Raw genomic sequence first — 17082 nt, 5'->3', positions numbered from 1 at the left:
TCTTGTTGCCTTACTGCTCCATCAGCTTCTTCTAGATTGTCAGCTTGTTGAAAAGTTTCTGCTACAGTCATTTTATCTTCACCTAGTGGATCTGATGATGTGTTCAGAATTACCTGCTTTGTTGTTGTCACGACCCAACTAGGGGCCGTGACGAGTACCCGATACTTGTACCGAGCACCCCGTATCTATCATTTTACCTCTATTCCTTAGTGGGCCGTATGAACTATACCATATATTTTTTTGTTACTGAACAGTAACATTAGTAGCTATTTATAAACATAGGCTAATAAACTTTGTTAGCACGTTATACAGCGACGAGGACAATCCAAAGTACAAAACATCTAACTGTACATATCTGTCTACGAGCCTCTAAACAAAGTGCATATATACATAGGAAGGGCCGGGTTCTGCCGTGCCCGATTATATACACAAAAGTAGTACCAATAGGCTGAAGCTCCGGATCAACTGGAGCACTCTCAAGGAACAGCTAGTGAAGCTCCTAGGGATTAAACCCGTCTGTCTGTTGACCTGCGCGGCATGAAACGCAGCGTCCGCAAGAAGGGACGTCAGTACGAATAATGTACCGAGTACGTAAGGCATAGAAACAGCATACTAAGCAACATTAAATATAAATAACAACATCATGGGCTCATAGAACGTGTGAGGAGGTAAGAAAGTAACCTGTACATAGGAATGCCTTTTTGGCCAGATACCATGCATGCTTGACTTTTCCCCCTCTAAATTTTCTTTTGTTTTAAAAAAAACATTTCTTTTACATAGACATAGAAAATAGAACTCGTATCATGTCATGTCATATCATGTCATATCATATCGTGTCATATCGTGTCATATCATGTCATATCATATCATATCATAGCGCCGAGCAACGCCGGCTCGCCCACATAGCGCCGAAATACGTCGGCTCGCCCGTATATCCCCCGTCCGGGATGATATAACGCCAGCTGACCAGGTGGCAACGCGTCTATAGCGCAACATATATCCCTTCCCCTCATATCTCCCTCCCTACCCCCATGTACATATACATATCATATACATATATCATATAAGCATGCCGGAGAGCCCAAGGAAAAATCATGTTCATCATAATCATCACAAAAATATTCTCATTAGAATAGTTACAATACTTATTGTTCGATAAACGAAACAATTAAGAAAATTCGAGAATAATGGGCCCACCTCGGGTCAAATGAGGTGGCGTACACGATTTACATACGTTACATTTCATGACGTCACTTGTGAGAGTTTTAAGGTAGTCGGGTCCTATTTGTGCAAGTTCTAGATGTTTAGGCAATTTTTCAACATTTCATACAATATTTAATTCAATTCTACTGAATGAAAAAAGGGTCAACTTTAAACTCGGATTTCTAGGAATAGGATTGTCACCGAGGCTCGTATCCACCCTATTATGCCTAAGACATGCCAAAGAAGGAAGGGTGAAGCCTTACATACCTTTTCCGCTTCATACACGTCTCCAAAATCAAGTTTCAAATTTGCCAAAATCTACAATTTGGTCACAATTACCAAATGTTAATTGTAAGGCTTTAAGATTTCAATCTTAACCAATACTTGTCTACAAAAATTTGGGCAGCATCTCCCCTATAAATACACCATCCCCAAAATTCAACTTAGCCAATTTTTAATCAATATCAATCCGGGAATTCAACCCGGCCAAACTATCAACACAATGACAACAACCATGACTACAAAACACAATATAACACAACTAGTCTTCTTTCCAACATAATGCAATAGCTTTCATTCCAACTTCACATTTCCAAACCAATCTCAATGTTTTTACATTCATTACTAATCAAGATCATTACAATATAATTCGGAAGCATTTCATATCATTTCTACTAAATATTCACAAGATATACAAACTATACAAACTTTCCACCAAAACCATAATCCATCCAAAACTTCTAATCTTCAATCTACATATTCATAACATATTTCCATCTTCCAATTTCATCAACCATAATCATAATTCACATCTTAACAACTTCATTTCCATAATATCACAAAATCATTCCAAAGTGACATAATCTTCTACATTCCATATTTCCAACTTCCACCAAATTTATTCAACTTTTATTTCCAATATAAATTTCACCATAACCACAACTAGAATACAACATAAAATTCAACTCATATTATTTATACAACAATATACATATATGTCCACTTACATATATGCACACCCACTTTGTAAACTTCCATAATTCCATAAATTCTACTCATTTCTACATACTACAACATAAACCAACCTTCATAACATAATAAAAAGGGATTAATTCTTACCTTTTTCTACAATCTTCTTCACTTGACCAAGTTGTCAACTTGAAGAAACAAGTGCTCTTTCTTCCAAAATAATTACACCAAGTTGTAAAGGACCCTTGAATTAGTAGAAATACCACAAGAAAATAATTTTTAGGATAAGATTTCAAAGGGTCAATTTTTTTTCTCCATGGCCGTATGGCCTTTAGTTCTTTTGCTCTTGTTTCTTTGTTTTGTTCTTGTTTTCCAACTTGTGTTATTTTCTTGAATCTTCTAGGCTTTATATGCTAATTATCACATGGGAATTAATTGAAATTCCATGGGCTTGGGCCATTGTTGGCCGGCCACCCCATCTCCTTTGGGCCTTAATTCGTTTTTATTTTTTTGGGCCAACTCGGTTGATCCCGAGTTGGGCCTAGCCCACTGACCTTTCGACCTTAAAACGTCTATATCTCCTTGTACCGATATCACCTGGGAACCCACGACCTATGGTTGGAAATCTAATTCAATTATCTACAACTTCTATTTCTTCGTATTTTTCCAAATTCCAAACTTATAATACCGTTTTTGCCCCTAAAAGTCAGATCACCCGAAAACGTTTTCTTAAAAATATTCGTTTGGAAGACTTCCACTTTGATTTGGCCCAAGGGTCCTTCTTGAGTTGTGTTTAACTTCACATATGTGATTCATATGACTTTTCAGATGTCCCAAAAAAAATCTCGATGTGTGGGCCCCACTTCAGCAAATAATCTGACGTTCAAAAATACGGGATATAACATCCTCCCCTCCTTTAGAACATTCGTCCTCGAATGTTAAACTGGCCTCATAGTGTATTATAATACTTCAGGGAGGTCTCCTTTGTAATTATCTCACACGTCGCTTAACATATCCATTTTAGGGACTTAGATTGCCTGATATATTTTTTTTTTTTTACATTCGTCTCTTATTCCTACATTTGTGAAATTTTCAGCAACACAAGGGACGGTGTATGATAAAGTAAATTCCAGATCAATTAACACACATATATCATAGAAAATGCCAAAAGTGTACCTGTGGCCGCGTTTGCGGAAGGTTCAGGGTCCTGCCGTCCTGTCAATGCATATAGGCGGTGCGGAGGACCGGCTGAACCGGGTGCCCCTCCCCTGCCTCGACCATGACCTGCTGGAACCTGGGAAGCCTGTCCAGGAGGGCGCACGGATGATGATGAACCAACTGCCGACCCGGCGGGCTGAGCTTTGCTTCCCTCGTTCCTTATCGGGCAATCACGCATCAAATGATCGGTCTGACCGCAGGAAAAACATGCGCCTGTATCCCGGTAACACTGTCCAGAGTGTGGCCTGCCACACCGAGCACACCGTAGTGGGGGTTGCCCTGTCCTGCTATAATCAGCTCTATACTGGGACCCTGAAGCTCTGGCACTCTGATCTGGTCCTGAATAGGTAGAACGGTCAAATCCCCTATCCGCAAATCGAGGAGGTGCACTGGCCGCTGATTGGCCTGAATACCCGGATCGCTCCTGTGTATGTCCCCCTCTATACTCTCTTCTAGTCCCGAAAGATCTGCCCCTTTTTCTGGAACCCTTATCCGAATAGCGCTCATCTCTCCGTAACTGATACTGTTCCTCCAGGTTTCGGGCATGGGCCTGAATACGAGTAATAGTCATCCCATCCTGGAGTGAAGCTGTCAGACACTCCTTAATTAAATGTGGCCCCAACCCACTCACAAACCGATGTACATGATCTCCCATATCAGCTACCATGGTTGGGGAATACCTGGCTAACGAGTTAAAGCGAAGACTATATTCTCTGACGCTCATATTCCCCTGTTCAAGCTTGAAAAACATATCAGCTCGAGCCCGTCGAATCTCTGGTGGTAAATAATGTCGCAGAAATGCCTCAGTGAACTCCCGCCAAACCGGGGGAGGCGCATTTGCTCCCCTTGATAATATCCAGTTGTCATACCACTGAACCGCGACATCCCGCAACCTGTATGAAGCCAACTCTACGGACTCTGTATCTGAAGCATGTATTACCCTCAGGGGCCTCAACATCTCATCTATGAAACTCTGGGGATCTTCCTCCGGTTTCGACCCATAGAACTCTGGAGGTTTTAGGGCAATAAAATCACGAGCTCTGGTACTAGCTGACTGATCACTTGAACTCACATTCTGCCGCTGTTCCTGGGCGGCAACCAATTGTGTCAGTAAATGGATGGCCTCGGTCACTTGTTGACCCGAAGCAACCGGTGGAGGGACTGGATGCACTGGAGCTGGAATGGAGACCTCTTCATGCTCTTCTGCTACTGGAGGGATAGAGGTAGCATGTGAGGGAGTGGCACTCTGAGACTCACTATGTCCTGGTTCAACCGGGGGCTCTCGGCTGGTGCCTTCTTCCGCAGCACCTAGTATTGTGCTGACTTTCTTCTTCTTTCTCAAAGGCATTGCTGAAAATTAAACAGAAAAGATTAGATAGTTGCATCCTTAACTTGGCTCTATCGCACGATTTCTTAAGATGAAAGACGTTCATTTTTCCTAAATGCCCTGTAGCCTCCTGTCTATAAGTGTGGCGCGCTACACACCCATAAACAAGACTCTACTGGACACGGCTCGTAGACAAACCCCTAGGACCGAACTGCTCTGATACTACTTTTGTCACGACCCAACTAGGGGCCGTGACGAGTACCCGATACTTGTACCGAGCACCCCGTATCTATCATTTTACCTCTATTCCTTAGTGGGCCGTATGAACTATACCATATTATTTTTTGTTACTGAACATTAACATTAGTAGCTATTTATAAACATAGGCTAATAAACTTTGGTAGCACGTTATACAGCGACGAGGACAATCCAAAGTACAAAACATCTAACTGTACATATCTGTCTACGAGCCTCTAAACAAAGTGCATATATACATAGGAAGGGTCGGGTTCTGCCGTGCCCGATTATATACACAAAAGTAGTACCAATAGGCTGAAGCTCCGGATCAACTGGAGCACTCTCAAGGAACAGCTGGTGAAGCTCCTAGGGATTAAACCCGTCTGTCTGTTGACCTGCGCGGCATGAAACGCAGCGTCCGCAAGAAGGGACGTCAGTACGAATAATGTACCGAGTACGTAAGGCATAGAAACAGCATACAAAGCAACATTAAATATAAATAACTACATCATGGGCTCATAGAACGTGTGAGGAGGTAAGAAAGTAACCTGTACATAGGAATGCCTTTTTGGCCAGATACCATGCATACTTGACTTTTCCCTCTCTAAATTTTCTTTTGTTTTAAAAAAAACATTTCTTTTTCATAGACATAGAAAATAGAACTCATATCCTGTCATGTCATATCATGTCATATCATATCGTGTCATATCGTGTCATATCATGTCATATCATATCATATCATAGCGCCGAACAACGCCGGCTCGCCCACATAGCGCCGAAATACGTCGGCTCGCCCGTATATCCCGCGTCCGGGATGATATAACGCCAGCTGACCAGGTGGCAACGCGTCTATAGCGCAACATATATCCCTTTCCCTCATATCTCCCTCCCTCCCCCCATGTACATATACATATCATATACATATATCATATAAGCATGCCGGAGAACCCAAGGAAAAATCATGTTCATCATAATCATCACAAAAATATTCTCATTAGAATAGTTACAATACTTATCGTTCGATAAACGAAACAATTAAGAAAATTCGGGAATAATGGGCCCACCTCGGGTCAAATGAGGTGGCGTACACGATTTACATACGTTACATTTCATGACGTCACTTGTGAGAGTTTTAAGGTAGTCGGGTCCTATTTGTGCAAGTTCTAGATGTTTAGGCAATTTTTTAACATTTCATACAATATTTAATTCAATTCTACTGAATGAAAAAGGGTCAACTTTAAACTCGGATTTCTAGGAATAGGATTGTCACCGAGGCTCGTATCCACCCTATTATGCCTAAGACATGCCAAAGAAGGAAGGGTGAAGCCTTACATACCTTTTCCGCTTCATACACGTCTCCAAAATCAAGTTTCAAATTTGCCAAAATCTACAATTTGGTCACAATTACCAAATGTTAATTGTAAGGCTTTAAGATTTCAATCTTAACCAATACTTGTCTACAAAAATTTGGGCAGCATCTCCCCTATAAATACACCATCCCCAAAATTCAACTTAGCCAATTTTTAATCAATATCAATCCGGGAATTCAACCCGGCCAAACTATCAACACAATGACAACAACCATGACTACAAAACACAATATAACACAACTAGTCTTCTTTCCAACATAATGCAATAGCTTTCATTCCAACTTCACATTTCCAAACCAATCTCAATGTTTTTACATTCATTACTAATAAAGATCATTACAATATAATTCGGAAGCATTTCATATCATTTCTACCAAATATTCACAAAATATACAAACTTTCCACCAAAACCATAATCCATCCAAAACTTCTAATCTTCAATCTACATATTCATAACATATTTCCATCTTCCAATTTCATCAACCATAATCATAATTCACATCTTAACAACTTCATTTCCATAATATCACAAAATCATTCCAAAGTGACATAATCTTCTACATTCCATAGTTTCAACTTCCACCAAATTTATTCAACTTTTATTTCCAATATAAATTTCACCATAACCACAACTAGAATACAACATAAAATTTAACTTATATTATTTATACAACAATATACATATATGTCCACTTACATATATGCACACCCACTTTGTAAACTTCCATAATTCCATAAATTCTACTCATTTCTACATACTACAACATAAACCAACCTTCATAACATAATAAAAAGGGATTAATTCTTACCTTTTTCTACAATCTTCTTCACTTGACCAAGTTGTCAACTTGAAGAAACAAGTGCTCTTTCTTCCAAAATAATTACACCAAGTTGTAAAGGACCCTTAAATTAGTAGAAATACCACAAGAAAATAATTTTTAGGATAAGATTTCAAAGGGTCAATTTTTTTTCTCCATGGCCGTATGGCCTTTAGTTCTTTTGCTCTTGTTTCTTTGTTTTGTTCTTGTTTTCCAACTTGTGTTATTTTCTTGAATCTTCTAGGCTTTATATGCTAATTATCACATGGGAATTAATTGAAATTCCATGGGCTTGGGCCATTGTTGGCCGGCCACCCCATCTCCTTTGGGCCTTAATTCGTTTTTATTTTTTTGGGCCAACTCGGTTGATCCCGAGTTGGGCCTAGCCCACTGACCTTTCGACCTTAAACCGTCCATATCTCCTTGTACCGATATCACCTGGGAACCCACGACCTATGGTTGGAAAGCTAATTCAATTATCTACAACTTCTATTTCTTGGTAGTTTTTCAAATTCCAAACTTATAATACCGTTTTTGCCCCTAAAAGTCAGATCACCCGAAAACGTTTTCTTAAAAATATTCGTTTGGAAGACTTCCACTTTGATTTGGCCCAAGGGTCCTTCTTGAGTTGTGTTTAACTTCACATATATGATTCATATGACTTTTCAGATGTCCCAAAAAAATCTCGATGTATGGGCCCCACTTCAGCAAATAATCTGACGTTAAAAAATACGGGATATAACAGCTGGTTTCGCAATATTACTTGAATCACTGCCCTCCACTTGTGTGCTTGGACTATTGCTTTTGCTTGAACTGTTCTCACATGGCTGTCCCCTACTTGGGCTGTTCTCCCTTTCTTTTATTGGACTGTATGGTGATGCTTCTTGAAACACTGCCAGATTGTTATTTTTAACTTTGATGCTTATGTTTTCATCTGCTGGTTTGCTGCTGCCCTTCTCATTGATCATATTTTGGCTCTTTGCTGTATTTGCCTCTGTTTGTTCATCCTTGTTCACATTACTACTTGCTGCCTCCCTTACTTGTGTTATCTGCTTATCATTAATGCTTTGAACAGCATTAGCATGACTTTCTTTTTTGTTTGTATCATGTGGTTCATTTACCTCGGTCTGCATTCTAGCATTTTCATCACTCTCCAGTATTGCAAAAGCATTTTGGGTCTTCACTTCGTTATCTTTTTGCTGATTATTTTCCCCAAACTCTCCCAGAATAATTCCACTTTTATCTTTTATGTACTTATTTCTTCTTCTTTGCATCCATTCTTGTCTCCCTTGGATATTTTTTCCACTTCTGCCATTGTTAAACTGATTTCTCTGATTGGCATCTGCTCTTTGATTTGCATTCCTTTCTTCTTCATTGATCTTTCTAAGTTCCTCTCTATATTGCTTATCCAATTCAGGGTGTAAAGCTCTACATTCTACTTCAGCATGGCCTTGAAACTTGCAATGTTTGCAATACTTTGGTAAGTAATCATATTGGATAGTAATCCATTTAGATTGTACTTGCCCAGTGACTTCATCCTCTTCTGATATGTGAATCCTCTTTGGATGTTCACCTTCTAAATCTATCTCCACTTTTACTTTTGCGCAGCTAGGCCTAGTTCTGTTAGCAGTTGCCATATCCAGTGTCAAGGGTTTGCCAACTGCTGATGCTAAAGAGAAAACCGCTTCCTTAGCAAAGAAATTGGGAGGTAATTATGGGAAACTGATCCAGGCTACGGCAATGGATGTTTCTTCATCAGGCTTAAACCAAGGATTCCAAATGAGAGGCCTCATCTGACAGTATCTTGATTGTACTTTGATGTAGTATGCAGGAGTAGATAGTATTTTAACATAGTCCTCAAATAAGGATAGCCTAATCAGTATATGTCTATCCTCAAGTAAGCCAATTGTATTTTTACCCTTAATTGAACATTGCTCTGGGATAGCAGTTCTCAACTCCTTGATGTCAATAATGTCATAAGAGAACTTACCTATAACTGCATATTGTAACTCTTCTTGAAGTATCAATTGTTTTACCTCTGATGATTTCCACGAAACATGTGGCTCCCCATTGATAGATACGACAGGTTTTGGTGGTACTACTTGTTTAATAGTTGTTGTGGTTGTATGCAAAATAGGGTTGGTACCAGATTTTGTAGAAGATGAGGGTAGATTGGTGTTAAAGTGATTGAAAAAGGGGGTTATTGAAATTTGTGGTGATGATGCAAGTGGAGCAAACCCAGGAGGGGGCTGCCCACCGGCCGGATTGGCCATCTTACCCAATCTTCAGATTCAGATCTGGATCTATACTGGACAGCTCCTTCAGATTCATATCTGGATCGTGACTCCTAGTCCTCGCATCAGTTAAATGGTCTGTCACCTGGTCTTCTTCCAAATTCCTATTTTTTTTTTTAATAAAAGCCCGTATGGGCATAATTTAATTTTTTAAAAAATGTTAGATTTAAAAAAAAAATCATATCCTTTCTTTGAGCCAATGAAAACATGGCTAACAGCATTAAATAGTTATGATTTGTGTCATCAAATATAAATTTATAACAGATTGGGCGTCCCTATTAATTTCCCTTCGCTTCTAGTCTGTTTGGCCAAGTTTATTTTTCCCTCAAAAAGTACTTATTTTTTTAAAAAGTGAGGTATTTGGCCAAACTTTTGAGAGAAAATAAGTGCTTTGAGGGACTAGCAAAAACAGTTTTTCAAGAGTTAAAAAAAAAAAAAAACTTTTGCCCAAAAGCACTTTTTTGAAAAGTACTTTTGAGAAAAATGCACATAGAAATACTTTTTAAAAACTTAGTCAAACACTAATTGTTGCTCAAAATTACTTTTTAAATTAATTAGCCAAACACAAACTGTTTTTAGCTAAAAGTATTTTTTAAAATAAACTATTTTTAGAAGTTTGGCCAAACAGACTATGAATATCGTGGATCCTATTGCACCAATGGACAGAAGATTAAAGTAAGAGAACATAGACATATGCATGAAGGTCCTTCAGTATTACGTTAAGAGAACATGACATATGCATGAAGGTCCTTCGGTATTACGTTAGTGTAATGTACTATAATATTGTTTCTTTATTCTGGCCATATATGATATCAAATATAAAAAAAATATGGGTATTTGGACTACATATTTAGCCCATATTAGCTAAACTTTTAATTGATTGAATTAACTAAGTTAAAATGGACTTAATTAATAAATGAAAGATTGTTAACTCGCCCATAGACGAATTAGGCGGGTCATTTGTCGGGCAATTCACAGTAATTCCCTTATTCTGGGTTGGTTTTTAATTTTTGCCCATCAAAATGAAAGTATTTAACTTTTGCATTTCGCCTAAAATCTCTGCTCAGGTGAAAATTAAAAAAAAAAATCGCTAGGCAGATGTTTCCTACATACTCTGTCCCATCGGGCATAGTTTGCCTGCAAAACTCTACCTTACGACAGAGTTTGCAGCAAATTATGCCTGATGAGGCAGAGTTTGCCTGCAAACTATGCCTTAAGGTAGAATTTTGCATGCGAACTATGCCTTAGCAAACTCTACCTTAAGGTAGAGCTTTGAAGGAAAAATTTGGCCTTGCGAATTCAAACCTCTGCCTTGCGAAATTTCTTTTTTTTTTCTTTTGTTGAGCTGGGGTTCGAGCCCAGCACCTCAGAGTATTAGGCAAAGGGCAAAAATTAAAGACCACCCCAAAAGAAGGACCATCCGCGCAACAAAAAAAAAGTCATTTGTCACCTCTAAATCTTGATGTCCTTAAGAAACAGCCAAATAGTAGTAGAATAAGTCACAATTTAGTGGCTCTCAGAACACAGCGTTCAGTTGAACCCAATTTCCTCAATTACGTGTTTTTTGGTAAAAAAATGGCCTCACATCGATTCATTAATAAAGAATATGTCCACCAAGAAAAGAGAAGAAACCAAATGGTTAATTTTCTCTAAAAAGTTTTGACAAATTCAATCGTAAGAGCTACGATATTATTTTTGTTTCTTCTTAACATTTTGGGTCCAAGAAAGGGTTGTTGTCAATGAAACGATGGTTCTTATGCTCCAAATTGACACGGAGTAGAATAATATTCATGGCGGCTTCAAATTGATTCAATTGGAAGTTGCAAATTTTTAATGCATATAAAGACACCCCAACTTGACTTGGCTAAGTCATCCACTAACTACCTTTTAACTGCCTTTATGTATCTTCATTTCTCCTGATATATAATAGAGTATAGTTTTTTGGATTTCAATTATTGATAAATTATAATTTTTGATCCTTATAATATATGACTCAACACATTTAACATTCACTTAATTAAAATATGTAATTGTTTTCCCTTTAAATAGAAAATATTATATTCGGATTATTTTTAGTAGTTTATTACCCTCAAATATATGGAGTAGTAGTAGTCCAAGTATAACACTACACATGAGTAATTAAATAGTGGAACAATTAATAATTATAGAAAATTATGAATATTCACAAGTGAAGGGATCAAAAGTTGAAAGTTTAAGTAATTAAAGATTAAACGTGCTCAGTCAAATATCACAAGAACTAAAATTAAAATTTACCAATAATTGAGGGACCAAAATACTATTAACCCATAAATAAATTAAAGAAGATTCTAAGATTTAAAATTGATGGATTTAATTTTTAAAGGCTTTTAGCACTAAATATAATTTCATGTCCCGTATCCAAAATAATCCAATTGTCCAAAGGCCGCAGCCGCCTGTTCACCTTCCATCTCTAGACTCCCTTATATATATGTCCATAACACATTAAACAAGAGCAAAAGAAACACAATTAAATTTGGTTCTTCTTAGCCTTTTTCAAAGCCAATTCATGGCGGAAAATAGCAAAATCATCCCTCTTGCACCACCAAGAAAATATCTCAACAGCGATCAAGAGATGAATCTCAGTAAACCTATCAATTTTTACAACAACAAGAAGAATCAAAGAAGCAGCAAGTGTTTCGTGCACTTCCTGTCTACTATCGTCTTAATAAGCATAGTCATGCTAATTTTCTCGATGATATTTTTGCGTTTCAAATCTCCATCTTTCGAGCTCGACCTCATCAACGTGCAAAATCTTCGATTTACAAATTCTACCAATTCGTCTTCGTTTAGCATGATCATGGGAGCTGAAATCGTCGTAGACAATGAAAACTTTGGTCGAATTAATTTTGAAGATAGTAGCATGAGTGTTTTTTTGTACGATAATATTACGATTGGTTTTGCGAACATTAACGTTGGTCGGGTCGATGCTAGGAAGTCCAAGAGAATGGGAATATCATTGAAAGTGAGAGCTAATGATCAATTGAATCATAGTAATTGGAATTTGAGCAGTGATATAAATTCAAGAACGGTGAAATTGACAAGTTTTGGTGAGTTTAGGGGAAAAGTGAAGGCTATGAAGATTATTAGTAGGCATAAAATTTCAGTGATGAATTGTACCATGAATCTAAATTTGACAAGCCAAGCAATCCAAGATCTCCTCTGCAGTTGATTTATTTGCTTTCTTTTGTGTATATCTCAGCTTGATTTATATTTTCTTTTTCTGACTCTTTAATTGCAGGATTTCATGTTTATAATATAGAGAGCACACTGAAGGCTTTTTCATAATTTTTTTCATTGAAATTCTTTTAATAATTTTTCCTCAACTTCATATTCCATCCTGCACTAAAACAATAGAATCACGTAAATCTAGTAACTTTTAGTCAAATTTTGTACTTGTATTAACAAATCTATAAATTTTTAATTATGAACTCAGTGCATATTGTATATTAACTCAAAGTTATTATACGTAACCCATAAACTTCAAATTCTAGATTCGTCTTTAGTACTAAACCTAAGTAATCAAACATGAGTGTCTTTTTACTTTTTTTTTTCTTTGTCGCCTTTTGAGTTTGCATAGGAGTGGGTACTAGCTTTATTCAATCTTTTTCAGTGGAAGGAGGAGACAGGAGTCCTGAATGATATTTCTGGCACTCGACGTGGATAGTCTTTTTTCATTTATGTAAAAAATGGTATATATATGAGAGAGAAAACTGATCGAATCATATACTACGTATTATACTATTGAATCCAGGGAAATAATGACCATGAGTGTTTTTCTACACGATAACGATAAAGTGTGTTTACAAATTCTACTAACTCGTCTTCGTTTAGCATGACCATGGGAGCTGAAATCATCGCAGACAACGATAACTTTGGTCGAATTAATTTTCAAGATAGTAGCATGAGTGTTTTTCTATACGATAATAATGTGTGGAATCTAGAAAGTCCAAGAGAATTGGAATTTCATTACAAGTCAGAGCTAATGATCAATTGAATCATAGTAATGGGAATTTAAGCAGTGATATAAATTCAAGAATGGTGAAATTGACAAGTTTTGGCGAGTTTAGGAGAAAAGTTAAGGCTATGAAGATTATTAGTAGGCATAAAACTTCAGTGATCAATTGTACCATGAATCTAAATTTGACAAGCCAAGCAATCCAAGATCTTCTCTGCAGTTGATTTATTTGCTTTCTTTTGTGTATATCTCAGCTTGATTTATATATATATATATATATATATATATATATATATATATATATATTTACTCTTTAATTACATCCAGAATCTCATGTTTATAATATAGAGAGCAAACTGGGCTTTTTCATAAAAAAAAATTCATTGTTATTCTTTTAACATATTTTTCCTCTACTTCATATTTCATCTTGCACTAAAACAATAGATTCACGTGAACGTAATAACTTTTAATCAAATTTGGTACTTGTATCAAGAAATCTATTAAATATCTATAAATTTTTAATTGTGAACTCGGTTTTTATTGTATATTATAACTCAAAGTTGTTACAAGAACTCATAAACTTCAAATTTTAAATCCGTCTTTAGTGCTAAACCTAATTAATCAAATATGAGTGTCTTTTTCCTCCTCCTTTTTTTTCTTTTGCGTTTGCATAGGAGGAGGTACCTTTATTCAATCTTTTTCAGTGGAAGGAGGTGTCATCACTCGTCAATAATATTTTTCGCACTCGGCGTGAATAGACTTTTTTTTTATTTAAAAATGGTATAAGAAAAAAACTGAACGAATTATAGTGGTCCTATGAAAACGTAACTAACAACTTATTGTTAGGAATTTTTTTTCATCAAGCTTGTTATATTGTGTTTTATCATACAGAACTTTTTTCACAATTTCCCTTTAGTTCCATTTTTCAAAAGAAGAATAAAAGCTATCTAGCCCTAAATATCATACTATATTAATGCATGTAAATCTATAAAGAGATTGTTCAAGTAAAGTAAGCTACATAAGAAAACTACATTATCTCACCTGCAAATCCAGCTTAGCTTAGTCCTTCTCTTTGGGCTTGTCCATTAATCCCACATGTACAAAGTCTAGCCTGTGGCCCAATTAGATGGTAGATTTAGGACCCAAAACTAAGCAATAAGGAAACAAAAATACCTATACTGTTATAAATATCCCAAATTAGTGGATATCCATTAAGTTAGAAATATCTCAAAATATCCCAAAATATCTCAAAATATCCCATGTCCTGTTGCTTCTATAAATAGGATGCACTGATGCAATGTTGAAAGAGCAGAAGTAATATAATCTGATATCTCTCTACATATTCTCTCTACATATTTCTTATGTGTATTTACTTCATAGTTTTTATTTTATAACACGTTATCAGCACGAGACTCTGTCATATTGGGCAAATACTTCAGAAAAATCGAAGCAAAATAGTTCGGAACTTCTATATATCTAACCGTTGGCAACTTTCCTAGAAATATTATATTTGCTAGTTTTGAAGCCTAGCTAGCGGTCTTCTTGGATCTGCCTCTAAACAACACTCTGCAGGTATTATTTATTTTATACTTATCTTGGTTATTGAAATATTGTGAATGACCATTTCTAATCACTTATAACGGGGAAGCACTTTTGTTAAGTGAAAGATATTGTATGTGGAAATGAATAATTATGGAGATCTATATATGGCTAATGATAAGAATGTCCCACACGAAGTATACAGGCTATCGTGAGTTTGTTGTACAACTCGTTGAGTTTATTTAATCTGAGAAACCTTATTAATTCTCGACTATTTATGCCTCAAATGTGTTCCCGAAGAACAATATTGTTAAGAGGGATTATGATGCTAATCTCATATCCTTTAATGGCTAAATGAGAGTTTGCAAGAAATACATGGTCATCAGAAGTGACAATATTTTCTATGCCTCGTTGTGTCTAAACTTATTTATGTCTATAACCACCAGAAGTGGTAATAGTTTTATGGGCTTGTTGTTGGACTAAATATGTATACCTCAATTTGCTTCTGAAGTAGTAATATCTTAAAAGATGTTATAAGCTATCACGATTTGATATGTTTAAGGCACGTTCGGATAATTATATTTTATTCCTGAAGAGTGAAAACTTTTGATAAATGTTGCAAATACAGATCCATTCTCTGAAGTGAATGTGATAGTATGTAGTAAAGCCTATAAATATAAACATGCATTTGATTGTGAAAATATCATGATCCATCTCCAGAAGAGGTAGAATAATTCAGAAGAAATATTCTGAATATTATATGTTTTATTCCCGAAGTGGTAAAACTTGAAACTTTATTCCCGAAGTGGTAAACTTGAAACTTTACTCCCGAAGCAGTAAAACTGTGAAACTTTACTCCTGAAGCAGAAAGAATTACCAAAATATCTGAGAAATACTCTGAAGCAATGTTTTCTTGTGTTTGAGCAAAATAACGAGCTATTGATGAGCGTCGTATTTCAAGCTCATTTAAATAATCAGGTTTCATTCCCCGAAGTGAATGAACAAATACCACAACTTATCTCCTGGAGGGATAAAATACAAGGAATGTAGATGTTATATTCTGGTGGTATGAAATTCAGACATTGCTACATGTACCTGTCGTACGTCGAAACATATTTCTAAGGCAAAAGGAAGTAGAGTAGAATGCTTTCTCCTATAACTACATTAATAAATTATGGTTAGTTGTTATTGATTTCCTTGAAGGAAATAACAATTAATATATTTCTTTATGAAGGATTTGATTATTATGTGTTTGAGCTTAGATACAAAATACTCAGTTAATGATGAATCTCCCTGAAGGAGATGTTTGAAATATTGAAGTTTAGAATTCAATGTTTATTTCGTGACACCAGTAGTGTCGAAATTTGCTTTAATGGTACCAGAAGTATTTAAGAAATATTTGGTAATAGAAGTCAATGATCAAAGGCTCCAGAAAATCTAATTATTTATTTACAAGTATCATGACACTAGCAGTGTCCAAATAATATATGATTATGGTGAATAAATTGATGTCTCTCGAAGAGCTTATATATGATAGTACCATTCATCTCAAATCATAATTATTTCGATCGAAAAATAAATTATAGTAAACCTGAAGTTTACTAGCGAGAAAAATGGTCATCATATTGAGACTACAGATGATTGGAAGATTGAATATCTCCAACTTATTACGGGTAGGGTCACGTGTGTAAAGTGTTACCCGAGCATGATGAGATCGCATGTCACAATAAACCAGAAGTTTTGACATAAAATTTCATGCAATAGTAAACCAGAAGTTTATTAAAAGAAATAGCACTCGTCATAGTAAACTTGAAGTTTACGGGTACAGATAATTTTATCAGTTGACAAGACCATTTTGATCGTCCTGATTTAAATCTGATGTGCTAATTGAGTATTAAAAAAAACATATTGAAGAACTAGAAGATTCTTCAAGAATTTGTTTGTGTTGCTTGTTCTCGTGATAAGTTGATTACACCAGCTAATGTTGGGACTGAATCCCCAAAATTCTGAAAAATATAAAAGGTGAATGTGGGCCCCTTCACCTGCAATGTGATGTCTTAAATAGATGCATCTATTTAAGATAGTCACATGTATGTTTATTGTCAACTGGCAG

The 17082-nt window shown here is 36.2% G+C and overlaps 1 protein-coding gene across 1 annotated transcript; it reads left to right on the top strand.

The window, feature by feature from the left end:
* Positions 1-11859: 11859 nt before the first annotated feature.
* Positions 11860-13075, top strand: LOC132638064 (late embryogenesis abundant protein At1g64065). Its single transcript, XM_060355051.1, has one exon. It carries the CDS (start codon positions 11982-11984, stop codon positions 12642-12644), a length of 663 nt encoding a protein of 220 aa, XP_060211034.1. The 5' UTR covers positions 11860-11981; the 3' UTR covers positions 12645-13075.
* The last annotated feature ends 4007 nt before the right edge of the window (positions 13076-17082 follow it).

Source organism: Lycium barbarum, chromosome 4 (assembly GCF_019175385.1).
Source record: "Lycium barbarum isolate Lr01 chromosome 4, ASM1917538v2, whole genome shotgun sequence".
NCBI classification, from domain to species: domain Eukaryota; kingdom Viridiplantae; phylum Streptophyta; class Magnoliopsida; order Solanales; family Solanaceae; genus Lycium; species Lycium barbarum.
This window is presented reverse-complemented; position numbering and strand designations above follow the sequence as displayed.

Bases quoted from the DNA above. Each gene is read 5' to 3' on its own strand.
- LOC132638064 (XM_060355051.1), top strand. From the start codon at position 11,982: ATGGCGGAAAATAGCAAAATCATCCCTCTTGCACCACCAAGAAAATAT.